This window comes from Vipera ursinii (genome assembly GCF_947247035.1).
Source record: "Vipera ursinii genome assembly, chromosome: 1".
In the NCBI taxonomy this organism is placed as follows: Eukaryota; Metazoa; Chordata; class Lepidosauria; order Squamata; family Viperidae; genus Vipera; species Vipera ursinii.
The window spans coordinates 51,926,274-51,949,587 of NC_139512.1; the positions used below are offsets into that span (position 1 = coordinate 51,926,274).

The 23,314-nt window shown below is 38.3% G+C and overlaps 1 protein-coding gene across 6 annotated transcripts in view; it reads left to right on the forward strand.

Moving 5' to 3' along the window:
* Window positions 1-23,094, forward strand: part of AREL1 (apoptosis resistant E3 ubiquitin protein ligase 1) — a 26,880-nt gene extending 3,786 nt beyond the window's left edge. For 5 of the 6 annotated variants that reach the window (XM_083349136.1, XM_083349134.1, XM_083349132.1 and 2 more), the window contains 19 exons: window positions 1,812-2,021; window positions 3,971-4,030; window positions 6,452-6,681; window positions 7,233-7,470; window positions 9,972-10,141; window positions 10,221-10,401; window positions 11,452-11,699; window positions 12,053-12,130; window positions 12,547-12,688; window positions 13,538-13,659; window positions 15,901-15,976; window positions 16,445-16,554; window positions 16,847-17,026; window positions 17,148-17,273; window positions 17,890-18,019; window positions 18,201-18,259; window positions 19,200-19,289; window positions 19,677-19,852; window positions 20,448-23,094. In XM_083349136.1, coding sequence (XP_083205262.1) covers window positions 4,015-4,030; window positions 6,452-6,681; window positions 7,233-7,470; window positions 9,972-10,141; window positions 10,221-10,401; window positions 11,452-11,699; window positions 12,053-12,130; window positions 12,547-12,688; window positions 13,538-13,659; window positions 15,901-15,976; window positions 16,445-16,554; window positions 16,847-17,026; window positions 17,148-17,273; window positions 17,890-18,019; window positions 18,201-18,259; window positions 19,200-19,289; window positions 19,677-19,852; window positions 20,448-20,550 — 2,475 coding nt within the window. In that variant the 5' untranslated portion in view covers window positions 1,812-2,021; window positions 3,971-4,014 and the 3' untranslated portion in view covers window positions 20,551-23,094. The remainder of the gene's footprint in view (window positions 1-1,811; window positions 2,022-3,970; window positions 4,031-6,451; window positions 6,682-7,232; window positions 7,471-9,971; window positions 10,142-10,220; window positions 10,402-11,451; window positions 11,700-12,052; window positions 12,131-12,546; window positions 12,689-13,537; window positions 13,660-15,900; window positions 15,977-16,444; window positions 16,555-16,846; window positions 17,027-17,147; window positions 17,274-17,889; window positions 18,020-18,200; window positions 18,260-19,199; window positions 19,290-19,676; window positions 19,853-20,447) is intronic. The other variant, XM_083349137.1, reaches the window with a different exon arrangement.
* Window positions 23,095-23,314: the final 220 nt, after the last annotated feature.

Genomic DNA, 23,314 nt, shown 5'->3' on the forward strand with positions numbered 1-23,314 from the left:
CTAACTTTATATTCCTTATTTTTGCTATTCACAATCTTAATCTTTAAATCATTCTAATGGCATTGCAGGATTTAACCGTTTATTCAGCTTTGGCATTCAAGAATAACCTTCAAAGTTGTGTGTGTGTGTACATAGGCACACACAACACATAACTTTGAATAAATACATGTATGCATTCTGATGCCCTTGGATAAAATTTGTTAGTTGTAAGAAACTAAAGGTAAGAAATTCTAGAATTTTATAAAGTTTATATTTCTGTTAAAATGGATCTTATTGCCTTTGGACAATCAGCACAGAATATTCATTGAACCATCAACCAAAGATATAGGAAGCAACTGAAAAAAATCTGATAAATTATTGGCCTTTCTATTGAAGCAGCAAGAACTAAGTATTTTTACTTTTGAGGATGCTTAGGGAGAAACATGTAATAACTCTGTTTTGACAAATCAGTATGTTTTTAACTTTATTAAATTGAGAAAGAGCACAGAAATTAACATTTTTAAATCAAAGAGCTCTTCTAAAGATTATATATGACAGGGTTTTTTAATAATAATACTGTGAAATCTTTGAGAACAGGACAAACCTCCTGCCCTTATGCTTATCCTATTTACTGGTATTGAACAAATATTGAAGACAGTTGATTTCAGCTAGTCCTCAACTCATGACCAGTTCCTAGGCAACCAGTCAAAGTTACCATGGACCCTGAAAAAGGGATTTATGACCCAGATTCAAAGTTCTGATATCCAGATATCCCACCCTACCCCATATGTGACCACATTTTCGATGCTTGGCAACTTTACAGCCATTTGCAATAACCAGTGGTCATGTGACTACAATTTACAATGTTTTTGCAGGAAACCAGTGGTTACTTCCAATTTCCAACAAAAACTGCCCCACAGGGAAAAATGGATTTGTTTACTATGGCATTCTCTTTATGATTGTAATGTTATTGATTGATTTGATTGTCACCCATCTTGCCTCCAGGTGACTCTTGTTTGCTTAATGACTGCTGCCAAAAAGGTTGTAAAATTGGGTACGATCGTGTGGGTGACCTGCCTTACACCATCATGACTTACGATCACAATTGTGAGCTCGGTCATAAGTCGAGGATTACCTGTACTCTAAATGCTGTTTAGAAGGAACCACAGGTTTATTCTGCCTTGCATTATTTTATATTTATTTATTTATTTATTTATTTTATTACATTTGTATACCGCCCTTTCCCTGAGGACTCAGGGCGGTTTACAGGGAATTAAAAATCAAAACATACAAAAGTTAAAAACCAGTTAAAAATATTAAATTCACCCTGTATGTTAAATTGTTACTAAAGCGATGAGTCCTTTGCTCATGGCTTGGAGAAGAACCATCACCATTCATTTTATTTGCATGGAGTGTGCATAACACAACTGCCTTTCTCTCCCTGTTCAGTTCAGATACATCTGTCAGCATGCCTCCTTCAGGTGAAGCTTGACCCACTTGTACGTTTCTTGGTAATAGGTCTGAAGTGGTTTGCTGTAGCCCTTTTGTTGGACTTTTTAACTTTTTTAGTTGCCCCACCCAAAATACTGTGAGGCTGATTTATAAATTTATTATTAATTACTTATAAATAAGAGTCAAGTGAGAATCTGCTTTATTTTATACTACTTCTGTATGATCATAATGCCTTTTTTCTCACTGATATTATGCTTAGTCTTTGGCTCTCTCAGTTTAAGAATCAAAGAATGACCATTTTTTAAATCCAATTTCTTCTAGAATTTTTTAAAATCACATGTAATATACATAATGATTGCAACTCCTTGTTTTCATTTCAGGAAAATGATCTGAGAGCTTCATGGTCTGATGATGCAGAGTGTCACTTCTTGAGATGATTCACTTCATTGCTACATTTGATTGCCTGGCTCTGAGCTCCTATTGTAATTTCCAGGATCCTATGGATACTGCCTGGTATCTATCCTGAATAAAAGGTGCAAAGGAATGTGCACTCCCACTTTGACTTTCTGGACATGGGAGTTTGAATAAAGGTAATTCTTTCAATGAGCTGGAGGGATGTGGAACATGCTTGTGCAATCTGTGAAGTAAGGCTTGGTAAAGAGAATAGGAATAGGTCCAGTACAGATTTCCAACATAATAGAAGGTGTTACTGTTACTAGGTGGCATTATTGTAAGATATTGTGGTTATATAATGTATTGCTAAGTCTCTCTGTCCCCTGAATTGACACATCTGAACCCTGTTCTCTTGATAGCAAGTAGTTAGATTCCTATTGCCATGGGATTTGCTGGCATCTATGCTTTGCTTTAGTGTCTTGAAGATTTAAATATTCTCTGGATGAGGATGGGGTACATGGTTTATAAATAAAACAAACAAATAAATAAATAAATACCAGAGCTTTCCTTTATATGAGAAGGAAGATGAAAGCATTTTCATTCAGCATTTTTGGGTGCTGAAATCTACAGTATTCTGCTAGTCTGTGTTTTATGTTTTAACCATCAAAATGTTGCTTGTGAAACATTTTCTATTCTACTGAATATCCAGAACTTGGATATCTAAAATATTGCCTTCCCCATAATGACCTTCATAAAAATTAAAATCTTAATTTGGTGCCTTTCTTAATCTGTTATGGGAAGAGGTCTCTTCTACGTATGTATATCTTGGGGTTCCCTTCTTTCTTAGATCTGATTTGTTGGCAGTCTTAAGCTACCTGGCAGACATTTCTGCATATTAAATATTAATATTCTAGGTGGTGATTTTGATTTACAAGTTTTATTTAGGCTTCTGAAGTCTGTTGGATAATAGTTATCATCTTAAAATCTTCTTAATCATTGAATATTCTTTCAAGTGGTAGAATGAAGAATGAGTGGCACAATATGGTCAAAGTTTGTTTTTCTGAGAATAGAATTTAATTTAATTTAATAATAATATTTCTATACCGCCCTTCTCCCTGAGGACTCAGGGCGGTTCACAGGGCAAGAATAAAATGCAAAGTTACAAATATTAAAAGGAAATTAAATAATTGCCCGATTTTAAAACAATTGATATGTTACAATTATAAAACCCCAAAAATACAATATTAAGAATACAAGAATAAAAAACCCCACCAATCCCCCATCAGGCTTGTACAAACAAAAATGTCTTCAGATCGCGACGAAAGGAGCGAAGATCGGGCGCCATCCGGAGCTCTACCGGTAACTGATTCCATAGTTCCGGAGCGCCCACAGAGAAGGATCTCCCCCTGGGGGCCACCAATCGACATTCTCTGATCGGTGGCACCCTGAGGAGACCCTCTCTGTGGGAACGCACAGGGCGCAGGGAGATTGATGCTGGCAGCAGGAGGAGGAGGAGGATGCCATTTTTTGGAAAAGTGTAGTATATAAAAACAATAAATAAATAACTAAAAGAGTTCTCAGGGATTATTGCTGGTAGTCAGTTTTTTAATCCTTAAAACTATTAACTTCTATTTCCAAAAACTACAACTGACCTCACCTTTTCTTTTTTTAAAAAAAATCCAAGTTAAAGAATCAAAGAATGCTTAGTGTGTTTTGTGGAGACTAAATATTTTGTAGATCCACTTAGATCAGAGGTGTCAAACTCAATTTCATGGAGGGCCACATCAGCATTGCGGTTGCCCTCAGGGGGCCGGGTGGGTGTGGCCTCGGTGGGCGTGGCCTACTGGGTGGGCGTGGCTAGAGTGCGTATGGCCTACTGGGTGGGTGTGGCCAGCTCTACATCGTTCACATCAAGGGTGCCTATGGGGGCCTGGGCAGGAGTGGGACAGATCTGAGGGTCTCTGGCAGAAGGAGGGTCTCTGGGCCAGGGCCAAGGCAGTGGGGGCCATTCCCTCACTGTTTCCAGGATGGCTTCGCGGGCCACATGAAACCACTTCGCGGGCCGGATCCGGCCCCCGGGCCTTGTGTTTGACATGTCTGACTTAGATTTTTTGATTTGACCTAGATCTGTTTTTTTCCTTTCTAGATGCAGCTGTAATCCTCGGCTGTGTGTCTGATTGCAAGGACCTAATGTTTTACATTATTGGTAAGGGAAGAATCTATTCATAGAATCTAAAAGGAGCCTTCAAGATTTCATTCTTTTAACTTACAAGTAGCCCTCAATTTATGGCCATTTGTTTAATGACTGTTTAAAGTTGTAACAGCCTTGGAAAAAGTGACTTATGACCCATCCTCTAAGTCACGGGTTGGCAACCTGCGGCTCTGGAGCCGGATGTGGCTCTTTCAGCCTTTTACTGCGGCTCCCAGTCCTCCTCCGCCATTTGCAGAGAGACAGAGACAGAGAGAGGCACTTGCCCTTCTCTTCTCTCTCTCTCTCTTTCTCTCTCTCTCTCTCTCTCTCTCTCTCACACACACACACACACACACACACACACACACACACTTACTTAGTGGGGGAAGAGGACTGGCAGACCAAGGGAAGGAGAGAGCCAGCCCAATAAGAATGTGTGTCAGCTTGTTGGAGAACAGCATGAGGCCAGCTGGCCAGGTGAGCAGAAGATCGGAGAGACGGAGAGAGAGGGGAGGGAGAGAAAGAGAGAGAGAGGGAGGGAGACAAAAGAGAGAGGGAGAGGGAGGGAGAGGAAGTAGAGAAAGAGATGGAGAGGGAGAGGAAATAGAGAAAGAGAGAAGGAGAGGGAGGGAGGGAGGGAGAGAGAGAGAGAGAGAGAGAGAGAAAGAGACTATGAATATATGTTGTCCTTATTGGACTTTTAGTAAAGAACATTTAATGAAATATTTCAATTTTTTAAAATTAAGAGATGAGGTATGGGGATATTTATGCTGTATTTAAAGATGGTAGATAAGCTACTAAAATTGTTTTCACCTATTGGGATGAAGGAGAAAGGGTTTTTTCCCCCCCACTTTCTCCGGCATAAAAATTGTTTTCTTTGTAGCAGTTCATTGATTTCATAAATGCAACACACTATACTTTTTTATACATAGCATAAAGGCAAAAAAGGATATATGCAGTGTTATCTTCATTTTAGATGTCAAAAGGGTTTTGTGGCTCCCAATGTTTTCTGTGAGAAACAGGTCCAAGTGGCTCTGAGCGTTTAAGGTTGCCGACCGCTGCTCTAAGTCATGACCATTGCACAGTCCCCCCCATGGTCATGTGATCGCAATTTGGGTGCTTGACAGCTGGCTCATGTTTACAGTATTTCCAGTTTGTAGTCAAATGATTGTCGTGACTATGATCATAACAAGTTGTGAACTTCTCAGCTGGCTTCTGACAAGCAAAGTCATTTGGGGAAGTTGGATTTGCTTAATGACTGCATGTTTCCCTTAATGGCCACATGATTCACCTAAGAATTGCAGTAAAAATGATTGTTAAATTGGTCACTTGAAGACTTACTTAATGACCAAAATTCCATGTTGTTACTTGTGGCAATAGTTCAAGAACTACTTGTAGTTTTGTGAATGGAATCTGTTATGCTAACACTATTGAGCCTATTCAGTTCTATTGCTTGAGCCAGTTTGGTATAGTGGTTAAAGTCTCATTGTGAATTCTAGGCCTGCCATAGGCATGAAAGCCAGCTGCTTGTTGTGGGTAAAACAGGAGGCAGGAGTATTATATATGTTTACCATTTGAGCTGTCTTCTTTATAGATAATTAAATAAAGATGTAATAAAAATCTAATAATAGAATAAAAAATGGATAATCTGGAACTTTAATATTTCAGAAGGCTTGATTTTTATTTTAGTCCTGTTAATTGAAATGATTCCCTATAAAATTTTTACTTCAAGGTTAAATATTGTAAATTCTCATCCAAAGTTACTATAACGCTGCAAATGAGTGCAAAATTTTTGTTGCTTAGCGACACTGTTGTTAAGTGAATTTTGCCCCATTTTACAACCTTTCTTGACAAAGTTGTTAAGTGAATCAGTGCAGTTGTTAAGTTAGTAAAATGATTGTAATACTGCTTCCCCATTGTCTTTGCTTGTCAGAGGGCCACAAAAGGTGATCATATAACCCAGGGACACTGCAACCGTTATAAATATGAATCAGTTGCCAAGTGTGAATTTTGATAATTTGAGCATGGGTATGGTGCAACCATCTTAAGTATGAAAAATGGTCGCAAGTCACTTTTTTCGGTGCTGTTGTAACTTTGAACAGTGTTGTAAGTTGAGGATTACTTGTGACACGAAATAGCCATGGTGATGGATTTTAAGAGTTTTGTTGGATCCTATAATTACTAGCAGTTCGAAAGCACGTAAAAATGCAAGTAGAAAAATAGGGACCACTACAGTGGGAAGGTAACAGCGTTCCGTGCACCTTTGGCATCTAGTCATGCTGGCCACATGACCACAGAGACGTCCTCGGACAAGCGCTGGCTCTTCGGCTTTGAAACGGAGATGAGCACCGGCCCCTAGAGTCGGAAACGACTAGCATGCATGTGCGGGGGAACCTTTACCTTTTTTATAATTACTGTCTATTTTCTGTTTGACAGGTGGGATCACAGTGGTATCTGTGGTAGCTTTCTTTTTCACCATTAAGTTCCTCTTTGAGCTTGCCGCACGTGTAGTCAGCTTCCTCCAGCATGAGGACCGGGAACGCCGAGGAGAACGTACCATTTATGACTATGTGCGAGGCAATTACTTGGACCCCCGCTCTTGTAAAGTCTTCTGGGATTGGAAGGATCCCTGTGAGGTGGGACGTAGTATGGCCTTCCGAGTGCACGTAAGAGGAAGTTTTCATTTCTATGACAATTTGAGAAAGTGCAGAACAAAAAATCCAGGCAATCAGAGCTAAAAACATAAATTTGAGCAAACTTCAGGAGACAATGAAGGAAAGGGAGACCTGGTTGTGAAAAGCCATATATGACTTAGCAACTGAACAACAACAAAACAAAACTTAAAAAAAACCCCTAATAAGGGTGTTTTTTTTCTCCTTTTCCTCTTGCACCTCTTTTTTTGATATCATTATACGTATTGAACATTCTCTGTGCTGCAAATGTCTTTAACCACAGATTTGGTTAAGAGTTGTGTGTGCTGAATTGAGACTTTATTAAACCCTTGTAAGAATATTTCTTTCTTTATTCTTTATTAATTTATTGTGGCAACTTCAAATTTGGATCTTGTACTGTATATGTATATTGAAGCAAAGATTTTCACCACTATTCATGTAATGTCACGAAGAAGATTTTAATTTACTGCATCTTTTAATGGCTAATGTAAGAACTTAATATCTTTGCAGTCTGCTATTCACTTGGCTTCTTAATTCCCATACAGTTGTTTTATAAGAATGGCCAGCCTTTCCCTGCTCATCATCCTGTTGGACTGCGAGTTCACATCTGCCATGTGGAGTTAGCAATAGATATTCCTGTCACCCAGGAAGTGCTTCAAGAACCCAGTTCCAATGTGGTAAAGGTGGCATTCACTGTGCGCAGAGCTGGGCGGTATGAGATAAGTGTAAAACTTGGAGGCTTGAATGTTGCGTATAGTCCATACTACAAAGTATTTCAACCAGGTAAGTTTTTGCTTAAAGCAAAAACAAGTAGTTGGGGATATTTATTTAGTGCCATGGCTATATTAGATGATGCTCAGAAGATTACATCTTTACTAGCTTTGGGATTAAACCATTAATTTATGGTAAAATTTAATTAATGAACACACTGAAATATAGAATACCTACTTGGGAAAACACCCTATTTTTTTAGTATGGTGGAACCTTAAAAATGACAAATTTTGTTCATCTGTTTTACTAGTCTACTTTCTAGAATTTTTCTTAATAGCTCTGCACTCCATTTTGTCCTGCATGATAATAACATGTTTATCCTGATTAATGACCTTACGCAAGACAATCCAACTGATGCATATAATTGAAGATTTTTTTTAATATTTTCCCTTTGATGAATGTAGAATATATTCCACGCCTATGGGAAATAATAAACTAATTATATTAGAAGACTGAGCAATAGTTCTTTGCTGCTACCATCATATTCATAATGGAACAACCCTAAAATGAGTTCTTAACTTGTGTTCTTTGAGATTCATATTACCTGTAGAAGAGAATATTTGTAGCTCAGGATTGAGCTGTGGGGTCCTTGGTGCTCTCCAAACTTGTTTTTTTCTTGAAGATATTTTGTTACCCAACTAGTTATCATCAGTGATAGAAGAGAATGGGATTTGCTTTCTGTTTATATATATTTTTCTTTGTTAAACAAACAAAAGACCTTGCCAGCAATCAACACCCAGATAAGCAGAAATTAACACCAAGACTGTGTACTTTGTGCTCCTTTCCTTTCCATCTTTTCACTCTGCTTCTTGTTGTTATTTATTGTTTTATCATTTTAATGTCTACTAATTTTTATGTTTTTAAGCTGCCCAGAGTCGCCTCTGAATGATATGGGCACACATAAATGTAATAAATAAATAAAAATTGAACTAGACCAGGGGTAGGCAACCTCGGCTCTTTTATGACTCATGGACTTCAACTCCCAGAATTCCTGAGCCAGAATGGCTGGCTCAGGAATTCTGGGAGTTGAAGTCCATGAGTCATAAAAGAGCCGAGGTTGCCTACCCCTGAACTAGACCAACAGTCAAGCAGTAAACAATATCCCAATCAAGGAATTATCAATTCAGACAAACAAGCTAACAAATAATAATAAACCTTTATTGTCAAGGTACAACATGTGTACATTGAGATTAGCTGAGCCTCCCCCCTGTGCTCTCTCCCCCCAACACACAGTGACAACAAACCCTCCATCCCACCACACCATGTGAACCAACTACACCACACACCGGCCTCCCAAGTCAATTCTGCATAAGTTCACAGAGATTATGTCCCATTTAAAAGCCTAACAGCCCACAGATAAAAGCTATTTTTCAGCCTGTTGGTACGGCTGGCTATATTCCTATATCTCCTACCGGATGGTAGGAGAGTAAAGAGATACCGTCCAGGGTGTGAATCATCCCTGAGAATCTTCCTCACTCTTCCAAGGCAACGACCCTTGGCGATGTCATCCAGTGGTGTCAGGGAACAGCCCACAATGTCTTGTGCTGTGCTCACTACCCTCTGTAATACTTTCCTGTCCGCGGCTGTCAGACCAGCATACCAAACCACAATACCCTACGAGAGGACGCTCTCTATAGTAGACTGATAAAAGAGGGTCATTAGCCATTGTTCTACCCTGTTCTTCCGCAAGACCCTAAGAAAGTAAAGCCTCCGTTGGGCCTTTCTAGCCACCTGGGTTGTGTTAACTTTCCAGGTCAGATCTTCACAGAGGTAGACTCCCAGAAATTTAAAGGAGGAAGAAGAACCACCAACATCATTTTTGAGGAACCACCAACACCGATAGGTCAAGCCATTACTATATAAACAGAGAGCAAACCCCACTCTCATCACTGATGATGTTACCTAGTTGGGTAATGAGATGTCTGCAATAAAACAAGTTCAGGGAGCACCAATGACTACAGAGATTCATGTTGTGGTTTTCACCACTCTATCTTGCCTGTCAACTATCTGCTTAATTGGGTCCGATTCCTTGTAAATTAAAAAGATGGAATAAATACAATCCACTGGGAAGAGGTTCAGAAACAAAGTTAGCTATAACCTGAATCATAGTACTCGGCTATAGTTGTCTGGAATTAATAATTTACACATTTGGTCTCCTGGTACGTATTCTGTCCTTAAATATTTATGGTGCACATCACCATGAATAATTTTATCCAAGGAAGCGAAAAATTCTGCCACATTCAGATAATCTTATTTTTTAGCTATGTAAATGTGAAATTAGTTCTATCATATGTGTTACTCCATGAAACATTGGGTTGACTCTGTGCCTATTACCATAACCCAGAAATAGTGATTTCTTCACTATTCATTTTGGGGTGTAGAAATGTTTGTTTTTGTTTGTTAGCCAACACTGGTTGCTTCATTTGGTATCCAGTCCTATTTCTACATGTCATTACGTCTTTGCAAATACCGTAATTTTATAAGGGATTTATGCAACGTGTTTCTTATTTCAGGGATGGTAGTTCCCTCAAAAACCAAAATTGCCTGCCATTTCTCCACTCTGGTGCTGACTTGTGAGCAGCCACACACTTTGCAAATAGTTCCCAGAGATGAATATGATAACCCTACTAGCAACTCAGTATCATTGATAGATGAGCACAATTACAGCCTCTTGATCCATGAAGTAAGTGGACTCTGTATGTCTTCTCACATAAAACTTCAGAGCATACCAATGTCTCCTAACCCATATTTATTTTGTCTAGCTTGGCCCTCAGGAAGAAGAGTCTTCTGATGTTTTGTTTGAAAAGTCTGTGATGTCCAATCAACAGACTTGCCAAGTTTTCCTGAGACTCACCCTACTGCATAGGGGTTGCTTCCGTGCCTGCATCTCTTACCAAAACCAGCCTATTAGTAATGGAGAGTTTGACATAATTGTTCTCAGTGGTAAGTGAACAGTTTTTTATACATTGTGTAGCTCTTCCAGAACTTCAGCCTGGTATATAATTTTCAAAACAACATTGTGCACTTCATACTGTGGTTAAAAATCTGGGTTTCTCAAATCTAATCCTTGCATTCTGCCTTTTGGCTTCTGATTAATTTGTGTCCTTTTCATAAAAAATAAGGCCTTCCAAGCAACTGAAACTGAAAATTGCATTGTCATTATTTCCTTGCTAGTTTTTTTGAAATTGTTAATGATAAAGAAAGATATTTAAAATAAAACTTCATAGACTTTGCTGCCTGCGTTCCTTGAATAAGTAAAGCATATGAAGTATAAAGAAAAGTTGGCAAATTATAAATGAATGATTTCAAAATAGTTTATAGTTTGCTGGTTAAAAAAATCTATAGTGGAAAAGCAGTGGGTTTGAGGAATTTCCATCTCATTTACCTCTTCTGCTTCTCTGAATCCATCTTCCAACATATTGAAAATGTACACATATTTTCCATTGATATCAGTACAGCACTGTTTAGACATGCATCTGAATGCATCTGAAATTTAAGGTAATATATTTGGGCTTGCAAATATTTGCAATGTTCCTTAGTTGTTCCTGGATGTTTACTCCTTCCTCTTTCATCATGGAGTGGCAAGATTTGAAACAGAAAATGACTGGAAGAGTCAGAAGTAGTGGGCACAGCCTGTAACTCAACCCACATTAAAACCAACCCACTCAAAAAAGTGCATTTTTTTGCAAGATTTTCAGAAGTGCTTCCTCCTTCCTAAGGTTCCAAGAGAAAGATTGGCCCATGGTTACTCAGGTGGCTTTGTGCCTAAGGCAGGACTAGAACTCATGGTCTCCTGGTTTCTAGCCTGATCCCTTAACCACTACTGTAGACTAAACTGGCTCTCTATGAAATATCCTTATTCGTTAACAATAAAACATACATGCTGCAAAATAATATTTTAGATCCACAACCTTTTTGAAAACCCAGCTGCATAACTTGTGTTTCCATTCTGAGCTTTGCCTGTGTTACACTTTACACCTGTCCATCTTGCAGAGGATGAAAAGAACATCGTAGAGCGTAATGTTTCTACCTCAGGGGTCAGTATCTACTTTGAAGCCTACCTGTATAATGCTAGTAGCTATACCAACACCCAGTGGCAACTTCCACCCCTGCATTTGGGCTCCTTTCAGCGACGACTTTCCACCGCTACTGAGGATGAGGATGAAGACTCTCCTTCTGATAGCCCGACCCCTGAAAAAGTGAAGAAACCCAAAAAGGTTTATTGCTACGTTTCACCCAAAGTAAGAATGCTGCTTTATCAGTTTTCCATTCAGACAATAACTACGTTTACACGATTCTCATTGTCACTGTTTGTTATGTTTCTAATTAGCAATTATCTTCTAGAATTGTCTCAGTGTGGTTGTTAGGAGGGCAGGTGTATTGTGCTACAGAGTTTTTCTTTTCTACAAGGTGACAGAAATATTCACGTTGTCATGGCTCATCTCTATATTAGTTACAAATCTGAGTTGTGGCTAAAGCCTACTTTAGATTACCTTTGTCACATTAAAAAAAAAGAATAGACTTGTTCATTGTTTACATCTTTTCAGAATAATGTATTCATGAAAATACGATTTCTGTTTTCTTTGCCTCAAAGCAATTCTCAGTGAAGGAATTCTACTTGAAGATTATTCCTTGGCGTCTTTTTACTTTCCGAGTATGTCCTGGCACCAAAGTGAGTTTGTGGAACACCTTGCTAAGTGGTGGGACATGTTTTGTTTTGAGAAAGTTTGTGGCATGAGGGGATTCAAATAGCTTATTTCATTTGCAAGCCTATGAGATTTTTAGATGGCACTTTAGATTATTCTGGGGAACTTGCTGTGGTATTGTCTGGTACTACATCCTGCACCTTGTCATTCAACTTCATTCTCCTTGTAACTTTCTCTTTCTTCCCTGAGCAAACAGGTTCATTCTGTGGGAAGTGGAATTTATAAATCACCTTTTTTTGCTAGCCAGTCCAGAACAAGGGGTGGGGCAAGAGAATATGCACAAACACTGCTAACTGCATTTGCTTTATGTGCTATGCTTTCTGGTGAATGATGGTTCCTTCTTCCATCCCCCTCCCCCATTTCTTGCATTTCTTGGTGTTAGTTTTCTTATCATGGGCCTGATCCTGTTCACAAATTGCTGACATTGGTGGTGGATGATGGGATTCAGCCTCCTGTGGAGTTGAGCTGCAAAGAGAGGAACATCTTGGCGGCCACTTTTATACGTTCTCTGCATAAAAATATAGGTAAAAGGAGTCAGAGCAGAAGGCTATACTGGTTGGTGTGTAACAAATCATAAGCATTTGTGCCACTGATAGATTTTGTACCATTCGTTCGTTCATTCATTCATTCATTCATTCATTCATTCATTCATTCATTCTTTCATTTGCTGCCCATCTTGCTGCAAAGCGACTTTGTAAGGCGAAACTTGGCATGACATTAATTCATCAATGTGAAAGATGAGTAGAATGCTTTAACTAAGACATGTATAATTATAGACCAATTATATATCTTTCTGCATACCATATAAACTTTCTAATCCCATTTGGATATTTCTTTACTTGGAGAGATTATTTATCTCTTCTCTGCATTTGTAAAAATCTAGTGGTTCCATAATGGGGAATATAAACTGCTCTAATACGCAGAACTTAGTGTGTGAATGGATGTTTGTGTGCATAAAAATTCAGATGGGGAAAGAAAAAAAGGGACAGAAAATGTTAATAAATAGAAATTTTATTTCCCTATTCTATAAGATAGTGCTTAGGGCTATTTTTGTCATGATTTGCTCTTACAGAATGAATCTTTTGAAAAATAAATTGTTTCAATTATGTTTTATTTTAATATTTGTATATGTTTTAATTGTTTTAATGTTGTGAGGTGTTTGCAGTCATTTACTTCAGATGGGCAGCAATATAAATCAGATAAATAATACAATTATGTATGACCTGCCATAGGTTATCTGTTAATATATTTCAGAGATAAAGCATAATTGCTGCTTTAAGGTTCTTATGGCCGAGAAATCTCTATCTTGCACTAAAAATGTTCATGAGGACTTTGAAAAGTTCCAGATATGATTCTGGGCCTATACATTTTAGGAGGCTCTGAGACTTTTCAAGACAAAGTGAACTTCTTCCAGAGGGAATTGCGTCAGGTGCATATGAAGAAACCTCATTCCAAAATTTCTTTGAAAGTCAGCCGCCCTAATCTTCTGGATTCAGTGAGTATGTCTAATGTAGAAGTTTTGGAGAATACTTATTCTAGAGAAGGAATAACAACAATATATAATTTAAAATATATTACTATTTAGAGTACATATTCTTTTTAAACTATATAATTATTTAAAAGTTTTAAAAATAAAGGTAAAAACTAATATAAACTAATAGAAAGTAAGGAAGAAAAAAGAAAAAGAAAGAACAAAGAGATAGAAGTGTAAGAAAGAAACAGTAAAAGAAAACTAGAAAAGAAAAAAGATACAAAGAAATGATTTCATTTTTCTTTACAACAGTCAGGGCTTTTTTCCCCATAGAACGCTCAGAACGGCGTTCCGGCACCTTTTTTTTGCACACACACAAAAAAAAGCTGAAGGAAACTGTTCCGGAGAGCCAAATTCTCCTCAGCAGCACACCAAGGAGGCAGCCAGATTGCAGAGCAGCAGAATGAATCACAGCGATGGGCCTTCAGATGGCTCAGATCGAAGGAAATGCGTTCCGAATGGGCTAATTCAAAAGTGGGAGGGTAAGAAGGGCTGAGTGTGAACAGGTTGCCTAGCAACCTGCTTAAACAAACTTTCAGCTCCTGGTGCGGGATGCCTTGCCTTTTTTAAGCTGAGAAGTTGAAAAAAATGCTAAAAAAGGCAATAGAGTGCTATTAAGGAAAATGTATGGATATAGCCAGCAGACGTTTAGGGAACCTTTATTTTTCATACACTGTTCGAATTTTGTTTTAATGCCATGGTGATACACAATCAAATGTAGTCAGTCTTTTTTTTAATCCCAAAGCATCTGTTCGTTAAATACAGTATAACAAAGTTTTGGATGATGGAATTATTTTTTATCTAAGGATAACTAATGATAACAGCTCTTAAATCTGTTACTTTGTTCTATTTTTGCACAAAAATTGTATAATTTGCATTTGCATTCATTTGCATTTAGAATATGTTGTTAAAATGTATTGGTGTTGAAATAATTTGTGCACACATATACCTAAAACCAGTTTATTGCATTTGGCAATTGTACTAAAAAAATTATCTCATTGTCAACCAATATAATTCATTTAATTTGAAATCAAGTGAAAAATTGATTTAAATTATTTTATTAAAACAAATTAATGGCAATTCTTTTATAAGAAGTTGCCTCAAACAAAATGAAATTTAAATACATTGTGCATTGTGAATGCTTTCTATTGTGTTCCTTAAATACCATACTTATTCTTATTCCAAGAGACCTTGAGTATTTTTATGGTGATCAATGTATCAGGAAGATAAGGAAGAATGCTTTGGAAGCATAAGAATAAAGTTGCATTTCTAAATGTCCTACGGTCATGCAAAGAAATAGTGCATTAAAGAGGAATCTGATTTGTGATGTGTGCCATGTGTTCAATTAATGTAGCTTGCACATCCCCACTGTATAGAGCGGGCCCCACTGCTCCCACAGCACCAGACGCACCGGCTCTGGCCCCGGGAGCAGCCGGCCACATCAGTGCTGCCCCCCTGCCTCCTGTGTTTGCCAAGATGAGAGTTCCGGGAACTTTTTTTTTTTAGGAAAAAAAGCACTGACAACAGTTATAAGCTCAATTATAAATTTACGTCTTTTTTCAAGTTCATGACTCTGCTTTCTATAATCTAATCATGAAAACATATAAGATTTTTTTTCTGTTTTACACAAATTCTATACATAATTCTATTTCAAAATCAATATTACACTGTTTATTATCACAAAACTTTGTCTACTTTAAATTTTTCTGATAACTATAAATAAAAAAACCCATTGGCAACTATATCCCTCAGCCTCCAATTGTTCTCTTGATTTTATTTTGTATTCCCCTTGATAAAATTCTGTATCTCACAATAACTTAGCCATTTGTGTTTGCCTATTATTTCTTGTCTATAAAATGCATTTTGGCTGAGAACCACAAAGTTGTTTTTGGACCCAACCTGGATTGTATCTATTCTGTATACTTAAAATGGTCCACATTAACTTTGACATTATCATACCATAACTGTCCATGACACCCAAATCTCAGGATGTGCCCTCCTATCTCCAAAAGCCTTGTTATTTTCAGCAGCATGCATTCCTTCAACCAAATCACACAGTAGGCTACAAAATGCAATTTCAGATCAGGTAGATCCAATCCTCCTATAGATAAAAGATAGAAATTTTGGAGAAAATCCGTACAGTGACAGTATTTATAGATTAAATATTGGATTTCATGATATGTCTTGATTTTATTTTATTCATAGTCTCTGAAAGCCACACGGAATTTTTCTGTTTCTGATTGGAGCAAAAATTTTGAAGTGACTTTTCAGGATGAAGAAGGTGTGTTAATTTGTTGTGATATTGAAGGAAGCAAAGTTAAAGTCTGTGTTTTGGCTTCCTGCAATGCATTCATTTATTTTATTTTTTTATTTTTATTGTTTTTATTTATTTATTTTTAAATAACTTAATATTTATTGGCTGCTTGTCTTACCACAGTTACAGATGGGGAAGACAGGGGCAGAGTGGGGAGGAGGAGATGGGATCTATTGTTAATCGATCAAGTACCTCCATTGTGATGCTTCCCCATTGGGGCCCCAAGCTAACTGGCAGAGCCGGTTCTTTAGGCTCCTACAAAAGGTCAGGAGGGTTGGAACTGGCCTCACACTGTGGGCAAAAAGTCCCACAGGGCAGGAGCAATAGCAAGAGAAGGCCCTGCTTCTGGACCCTGCTAAAAGACATCATGTTTAGAAATATATTTTTCTTTGATCACTGCATTCTTGAATGCATAATTATTTTTTTTCCTTGCAGCCTTGGATTGGGGAGGTCCTCGTAGAGAGTGGTTTGAACTGATTTGTAAAGTTTTGTTTGACACAACCAACCAACTATTTACTCGCTTCAGTGATAATAATCAAGCACTGGTGGGTATCTTTCTATTCATCATAACGGAAATAGTGTGTCTTTTTTGTTGTTGTTGTTCAGAGGCTTACTTCTCCCAAGTTCTAAGTCTAGTTCAGACATGGGCATTTTATGGCCCACAGGCCACATCTGCCCCTTCGACTGTCCCTGTCTGGCCTGTGGCAGCGGTGACTGGGGGCAGTGGGGGCAGCCCCACATAACATTTCTAGATTCTTATGTAGCTCTTTGGGAAGCTTAATTGTCCATCCCTGCTCTACTGATGGTCATTCTGATTGTGAGCTTTCTTGTTTGTAGGTGCACCCCAATCCTAATCGACCTTCTTATCTAAGACTGAAGATATATGAATTTGCAGGGCGCTTGGTTGGAAAGTGTCTTTATGAGTCATCTCTGGGAGGAGCTTATAAGCAGCTGGTGAAAGCTCGATTTACAAGATCGTTCTTGGCTCAGATCATAGGATTAAGAATGCACTACAAGGTAAAAACCACTCTTAAACTTTTGATTTTCTTTTAGAAAATGAAGGAGAGATCAAGATTTTGCACTGTGTCTTAAATCTATTTACTATTTTGTCCTTCTTTCCATTTTGTTTTTCTTTCAGTATTTTGAGACAGATGACCCAGAGTTCTATAAATCTAAGGTTTGCTTTATTCTGAATAATGATGTGAATGAAATGGAGTTAGTTTTTGCTGAGGAAAAATACAACAGAGCTGGACAGCTTGAGAAGGTGAGAAATCAGTTGTTGATACGCTGTTGTTCTTTTATTCTCATATTGCTGTACCGTTGCTTTCTTTTCCATTGTTTATTCTACTGTTCCATTACCTCACTATGTTTACATTTCTTTTCATTTCTCTGTTTTTATTGTTGTAAGCCGCCTACAGCAGGGGTCCCCAACCCCCGGTCCATGGACTGGCACCGGTCCATGGCATGACAAAAACCGGGCCACGCAAACAAGCGAAGCCCCATCTGTGGGATGCAGGCAGCATGCAAAACCACACTCCCTCTGGTCCATGGAAAAACCTCTCTCCATGGAACCAATCCCTGGTACCCAAACGGTTGGGGATTGCTGGCCTAGAGTAGCCCCATGGTGAGATCAACAATAAATAAATTAAAGAAAGAAAGAAAGAAAGAAAGAAAGAAAGAAAGAAAGAAAGAAAGAAAGAAAGAAGAAAGAAAGAAAGAAAGAAAGAAAGAAAGAAAGAAAGAAAGAAAGAAAGAAAGAAAGAGAAAGAAAGAAAGAAAGATACAGTTTAGTTGTCTCCCATTTAGAGTGGGGAAAGGATATCATATGAAACAGATATACTTTTTTCACCCACCAGACATTCTCTCTTTATTTTTCCCAGATAGTTGAACTGTTAACTGGGGGTGCTCAAATGCCAGTGACCAATGAGAATAAAATATTGTACCTGAATCTGCTTGCACAGTATCGATTAGCCAACCAAGTTAGAGAAGAAGTTGAACATTTTTTGAAAGGTAATGCACAAAAAGTGTTCTTTGATTTCTTTTGCTTTCCTTTCCTTTTTTTTTGCTTTGTTATTTCCTCCAGAGTTTAGTATTATTTGTTTAAAAGAAAAGAAAAAAAAGGAAGTTTGATCTGGGTTTTAATGCCCTTTGCGAGTTGTTGTTGTTTATCTATTATGCTATTCTCTTTTAGGTCTCAATGAATTGATTCCTGAAAACCTCTTGGCTATTTTTGATGAAAATGAACTTGAGGTGAGAAATTGGACTTTGTCATTAACAAGAGCATATTCTCAGTTAAATATGAGACAGTAGAATAGTTGGTGCTGGAATCCCATTTATGAATGATTGTCTTGTTTGTATAAAATATATGACTTAACCAACATTATTTTTGCCTTGCATTGCTTTTTAGTAGTATTGTTTTATACTGTAAATTCATTCAGGTGTTTGAAATTGTATTCCATAGAACCCTGGGTTCCTGAAAGGCCACGAGATTAAAAAATAAATAAATAAAATCTCTCAAATGGAGCCAGGGGCTTTTAAATTATTTTTCAAATGCTTAATGGTAAGGGTGCAGGTTTTACAACTTGCAAAAAATTGAAAACCCTGCCCTTGAGGATAACTTAAACATTTATTCAAATTGCCATATGCTTAGTGCTTTATGGCAGAAAATCTACTGTGGTTTGGAAAGTACAGAGTTTTATATATATTTCTGTGACATCTGAGTAATTTCCTAGCTGGAAAATTGAATCATTCTTTGTGCTTTAATTCACAAGTGGGAAATCTTTCCCTGCTACCCATTTGCCCTCCACCCCACACTTTGAAAATTTGTGCTGTTGAAATTTAGCAGAAAAAAACTGTAGTTTAGCTCAGCATAACTTTCACATAAAATTATTACAGTAAGGAAGAAACAGATTATTATGCTTGGTCCTTATATATACTTTTAAAAAAGGATTTTTGTAAAGGAATATTTTGCAAATTACAGATACTTCTGAAAATGCTGACCTTCTCTGTTATTCATTGGTTAATGTTGTTTGGCTATAATTATGTAGGCAATTCGACATCGGAGTTTGCTATTAAACGTCCCTATTCTTAATTTTGAGCATTTAAAGTTCACCGAATGTGCGGTTTGAAAGGAAAATGTCGGAAGGGTTTTTGTGGTTTTTTTTTAAGAAGATGTTTACTTTTCTTCCAGTTGCTGATGTGCGGCACAGGGAATATCAACGTCTGTGATTTCAAAGCACACGCTGTGGTAGTGGGTGGTTCGTGGCACTTCCGAGAGAAGGTAGCGTGAATTCCTTCCTCCATCTCAGTGATGATAAAAACAAAGTTGATATTCTATAAAAAAAGAGAAAAATACTTCATAAATTAGGGGAGGTATAATTAAAAATATAAGTATTAAACAATAAGCTGTGTTGCTGAATTTTCTATAGATTTCTTCTTTATGTGTAAACCTGAAAATGTTCTTTAAACATTTGTACTTTCTTTGTGATTTAAATGTATTTGTATGTATGTATCTGTGTGTGCATGACATCTTAATTCACTTTTTAGATCATCTTCAGAATTGGCTGTCCATGGCACCTGTGGTGCTTATTTTGCTATAAATTTAGTAACGTGCCCATCTCCTCACTTAATAATTTGGCATTCTTTTTTGTTTCCCTGAACCTTCCAGGTGATGCGCTGGTTTTGGACAGTGGTGTCTAGTTTTACACAAGAGGAGCTGGCTAGACTGCTGCAATTTACCACTGGTTCTTCTCAGCTGCCTCCTGGAGGATTTGCTGCACTTTGTCCATCTTTCCAAATTATTGCAGCTCCAACACACAGTACCCTTCCTACAGCCCATACCTGGTGAGTATCTTACCTAAGAGATTCTTTGTTATCTGTAGCAAGCTTCAATCTGATAATCAGAAGTTTTTCATTGCTAGAGTGTTTCTAGAGATTTGCAGGGGTGTATTGTACTGTGAAGGGACGCGGTGGCTCAGTGGGTTAGGATGCTGAGCCTGTCGATCAGAAGGTTGACAGTTTGGCGGGTCAAATCCCGAGTGCCGCGTAGCAGAGTGAGTACCTGTTACTTGTCCCAGCTTCTGCCAACCTAGCAGTTTGAAAGCACGTAAAAAATGCAAGTAAAAAAATAGGGACCACTACGGTGGGAAGGTAACAGCGTTCCGTGCGCCTTTGGCATCTAGTCATGCCGGCCACATGACCACGGAGACGTCCTCAGACAAGCGCTGGCTCTTCGGCTTTGAAACAGAGATGAGCACCGGCCCCTAGAGTCGGAAACGACTAGCACGCATGTGCGGGGGAACCTTTACCTTTACCTTTACCTTTATTGTACTGTGAGTAGTTAAATATCTATTCTTGTGCACAGGAAATGCCGAAAGCATAGCTTTTGATGTTTTACATTCTATACTATAAATACTATAAGCTGTATTCTTTCTTTCAGTTTTAACCAGCTGTGCCTCCCAACTTACGATTCTTATGAAGAGGTGCACAAGATGTTGCAGCTGGCCATCAGTGAGGGCTGTGAGGGCTTTGGTATGCTCTGACACCTACTGGAGGAACCTTCCTTAATTCTTCAGGGCAAGGCTGAGTCTTACTTCACAGATCCTTCTCTCGCCCATCCGAAAGGCAGTAGAGACAGAGAAAGGCACCACGTGAATTGGAACAATTCAGAGTCTTATGCTGATCGCTCTCTTCTCAGCATGGTACCTGTCATGAATAGGGGTTCACCCTATGGAGTGAGATTGGAGTTGTATTTCATGGGCGTGGTGTGTCTGGGATTTCTGAAGGGAGGAACCACGCAAACCAGTGTTGCAGCTTGGTACAGGAGAGGACTAGGATAGTTATATAACTCGTTACTTTGAGGAGATGACTAGATGAGTTTGGGAGCCCTGAATCCCCAGATTACAGGAAGTCTTCATACCTTTCCATGCGTTGGTCTAAGTTTTCATGTAAGCAATCCTCTTTTACTTGGATGTTACAGGAAAGCTTTTAATTTTCTTAGCCACCTTGCATTGCATGCTGTCACTTGTTGTTCTGGTTGGTGAACAAGAATTCTACTACTGGAGCACAAGTGCTAATCCTTGACAGTGATTTTGGTCCTCCACCCAGTAGGTGGAGGAGAAGCTGGTAAAAGGATGGAAGGGTTTCCACTGATTTTTGCCAGTGAAGTTAGAGAATATTGTGGCCTTCCAGATGCTGCAATCTCTCCTGTGGATGCTCACTAATTGATTGTGGAAATTAAGGCTCATGAGAGTTTGAATTGAGAAACTCTGGGGAGCCACTTGTTAGCAACCTCTGTTCAGGCAATGGTAGCAAAAATGTTATTTCTGTGTCTTGAGTCAGGCAGAGAGTAGTTAAAGAAGGCAGTTATTCCAGCATTTTTCTTTCCTGTGTTCTGCATCAGAAGCATTCTATGATATTTTTAGGAGATGATATTGAAGGTGTTTATTATTGACATGGAGGAAATGGGCTTGCAAGGCAACACAGTGCACTACTGTTTGAAGTAGAATGGGACAGCAGTGTGAAATGTCCTAAGTTATTGATGAGTATTTTGCAGCTGCAACACTCTTAGCACTCCCATTTCCTTGGCAATAATGAGTGGGAATTCAGGGATCCCAGCTGGTAACTTAACCAATTTTTGTCAACAAAGCCAAACTCTGATTGCATAATAAAGCCGAGTATTTTGTTGGCACCTAAAGTGCATTTATTCTGGTCAAAGGAGACAGATATCAATGACTAGAGATTATTAGAGTGTCATTACCTGCTAAAATAAGTCATTCTGCTACACACTGAGGCTCCAATTTTCTGGAGAAGAATGGGCATATCTTATGATATTATTTAATATTGTGCTTTACTTCTCCATCATCATTTGAATCATTTGCAAATTATAAGAAAGAAGACAATTTGCAAATCTGCCTCATTGAATACTGTAAACTTTTTCTTAGTTTGAATGTGTACCACATTTATAAAGAAGTTCAAGCCATTATTTTGCCAAAACTGCTGGAATACTGAGTATTGAAACAATTCAGGGATCCCTTCCTTGGGGGGCATTTTTAGAGACCAACACTGTATTTTTTTTCCATTGGCAGCCATTTTTTCTTCTTTAAGCAAGTGCTTAAAGCAAGTAGGTACCATCTTGATTGTATTAGGAATAAATTCTTTGGACAGTGCAATTAAGGCTTGTAAATGCCTTGAAACATTCATTGCCCACTGCTCATCCGGGGGACCAAACAAAGCCTATGCTGCACAGCTCAGCCAGGTGATGGTTTAGAGGGTGGGGTGTTTCTTGATGCTCTTCCAGTGTTTTCTTTTGCTCCATGACCTTCCAAGGGCATTCCCAGGCATGGCTGAAGGCTGGCTCTGCTACATCTTCCTCAGGAATCCCTTTGTTTCTTCTCTAGAGCTCAGTTTTTTTTAAACTGAGGACTGAGTGGCTGGATATTCAGCAGACACCTTCTGTTTGAAACCACTCTATTAATAAATGTATTTGGCACTTCTTGCCTCTTTGCAGAAGCCAAGGATTTTCTTTTTACGTAAGAGTCAAAACAGTGGTAGACGCCCCTTGTTCTTAGCTAATAATATACTCTGTGCATCTCAGCATTCCCTTAGTTAACGGGGTCACGTTTGTCCCCGTACTTTATAATTTCAGTGCATTTTCCTAAATCCTTGCTGCTTATTCTTTCCTAAACCTGTCATAATACTCCAGTTCTTTTTGTGTGTCATGATGCAGGCTGTGCTGTAAACCAACTCTAGTGTGTATACACACACATGTGAGTGTTGAATAAATTTTAAGGTTTATTTGGTCCTTGTTTGTTTCACCCAATATGGAATAATTCCAGGGATAGAGATTTAGTTTGTGGCGTAGGCTCCCATAGATCTCTGTCTCTTGGATTGGATACCATAGGATGCCCTACATATAAGACTGTCTTGCATGCTTTAATATCAAGACCTGTTACTTTAGCTTGGTCAGGGCTAGTTCCCAGTGGCCAGTTTCAGGTAGGGTTCAGCAAGATTATGTTAGCCTCTCATGTAAATAGTTTGTACAATAAATAAAATATTTGAAATATTATTTGTCTCTCAGTGTTTCTAAGACAGGATGCTTTAAATAATGAAGTGGGATATGATGGAATGGGTGGGTAGGGAAGATCTTTCCTCAGGTATTTCTTCAATCATACTTTGGTTTGCTAGCTACTATCATGCAGTTCTAAACTTCACAAGTAAAGTAACAGCAAGCCATGCATTTGTCACCCCTTCTGAAAAATGTGCATGTGCCTTGCCTGACACTGATCTAAGTATCATTTAGTGGAT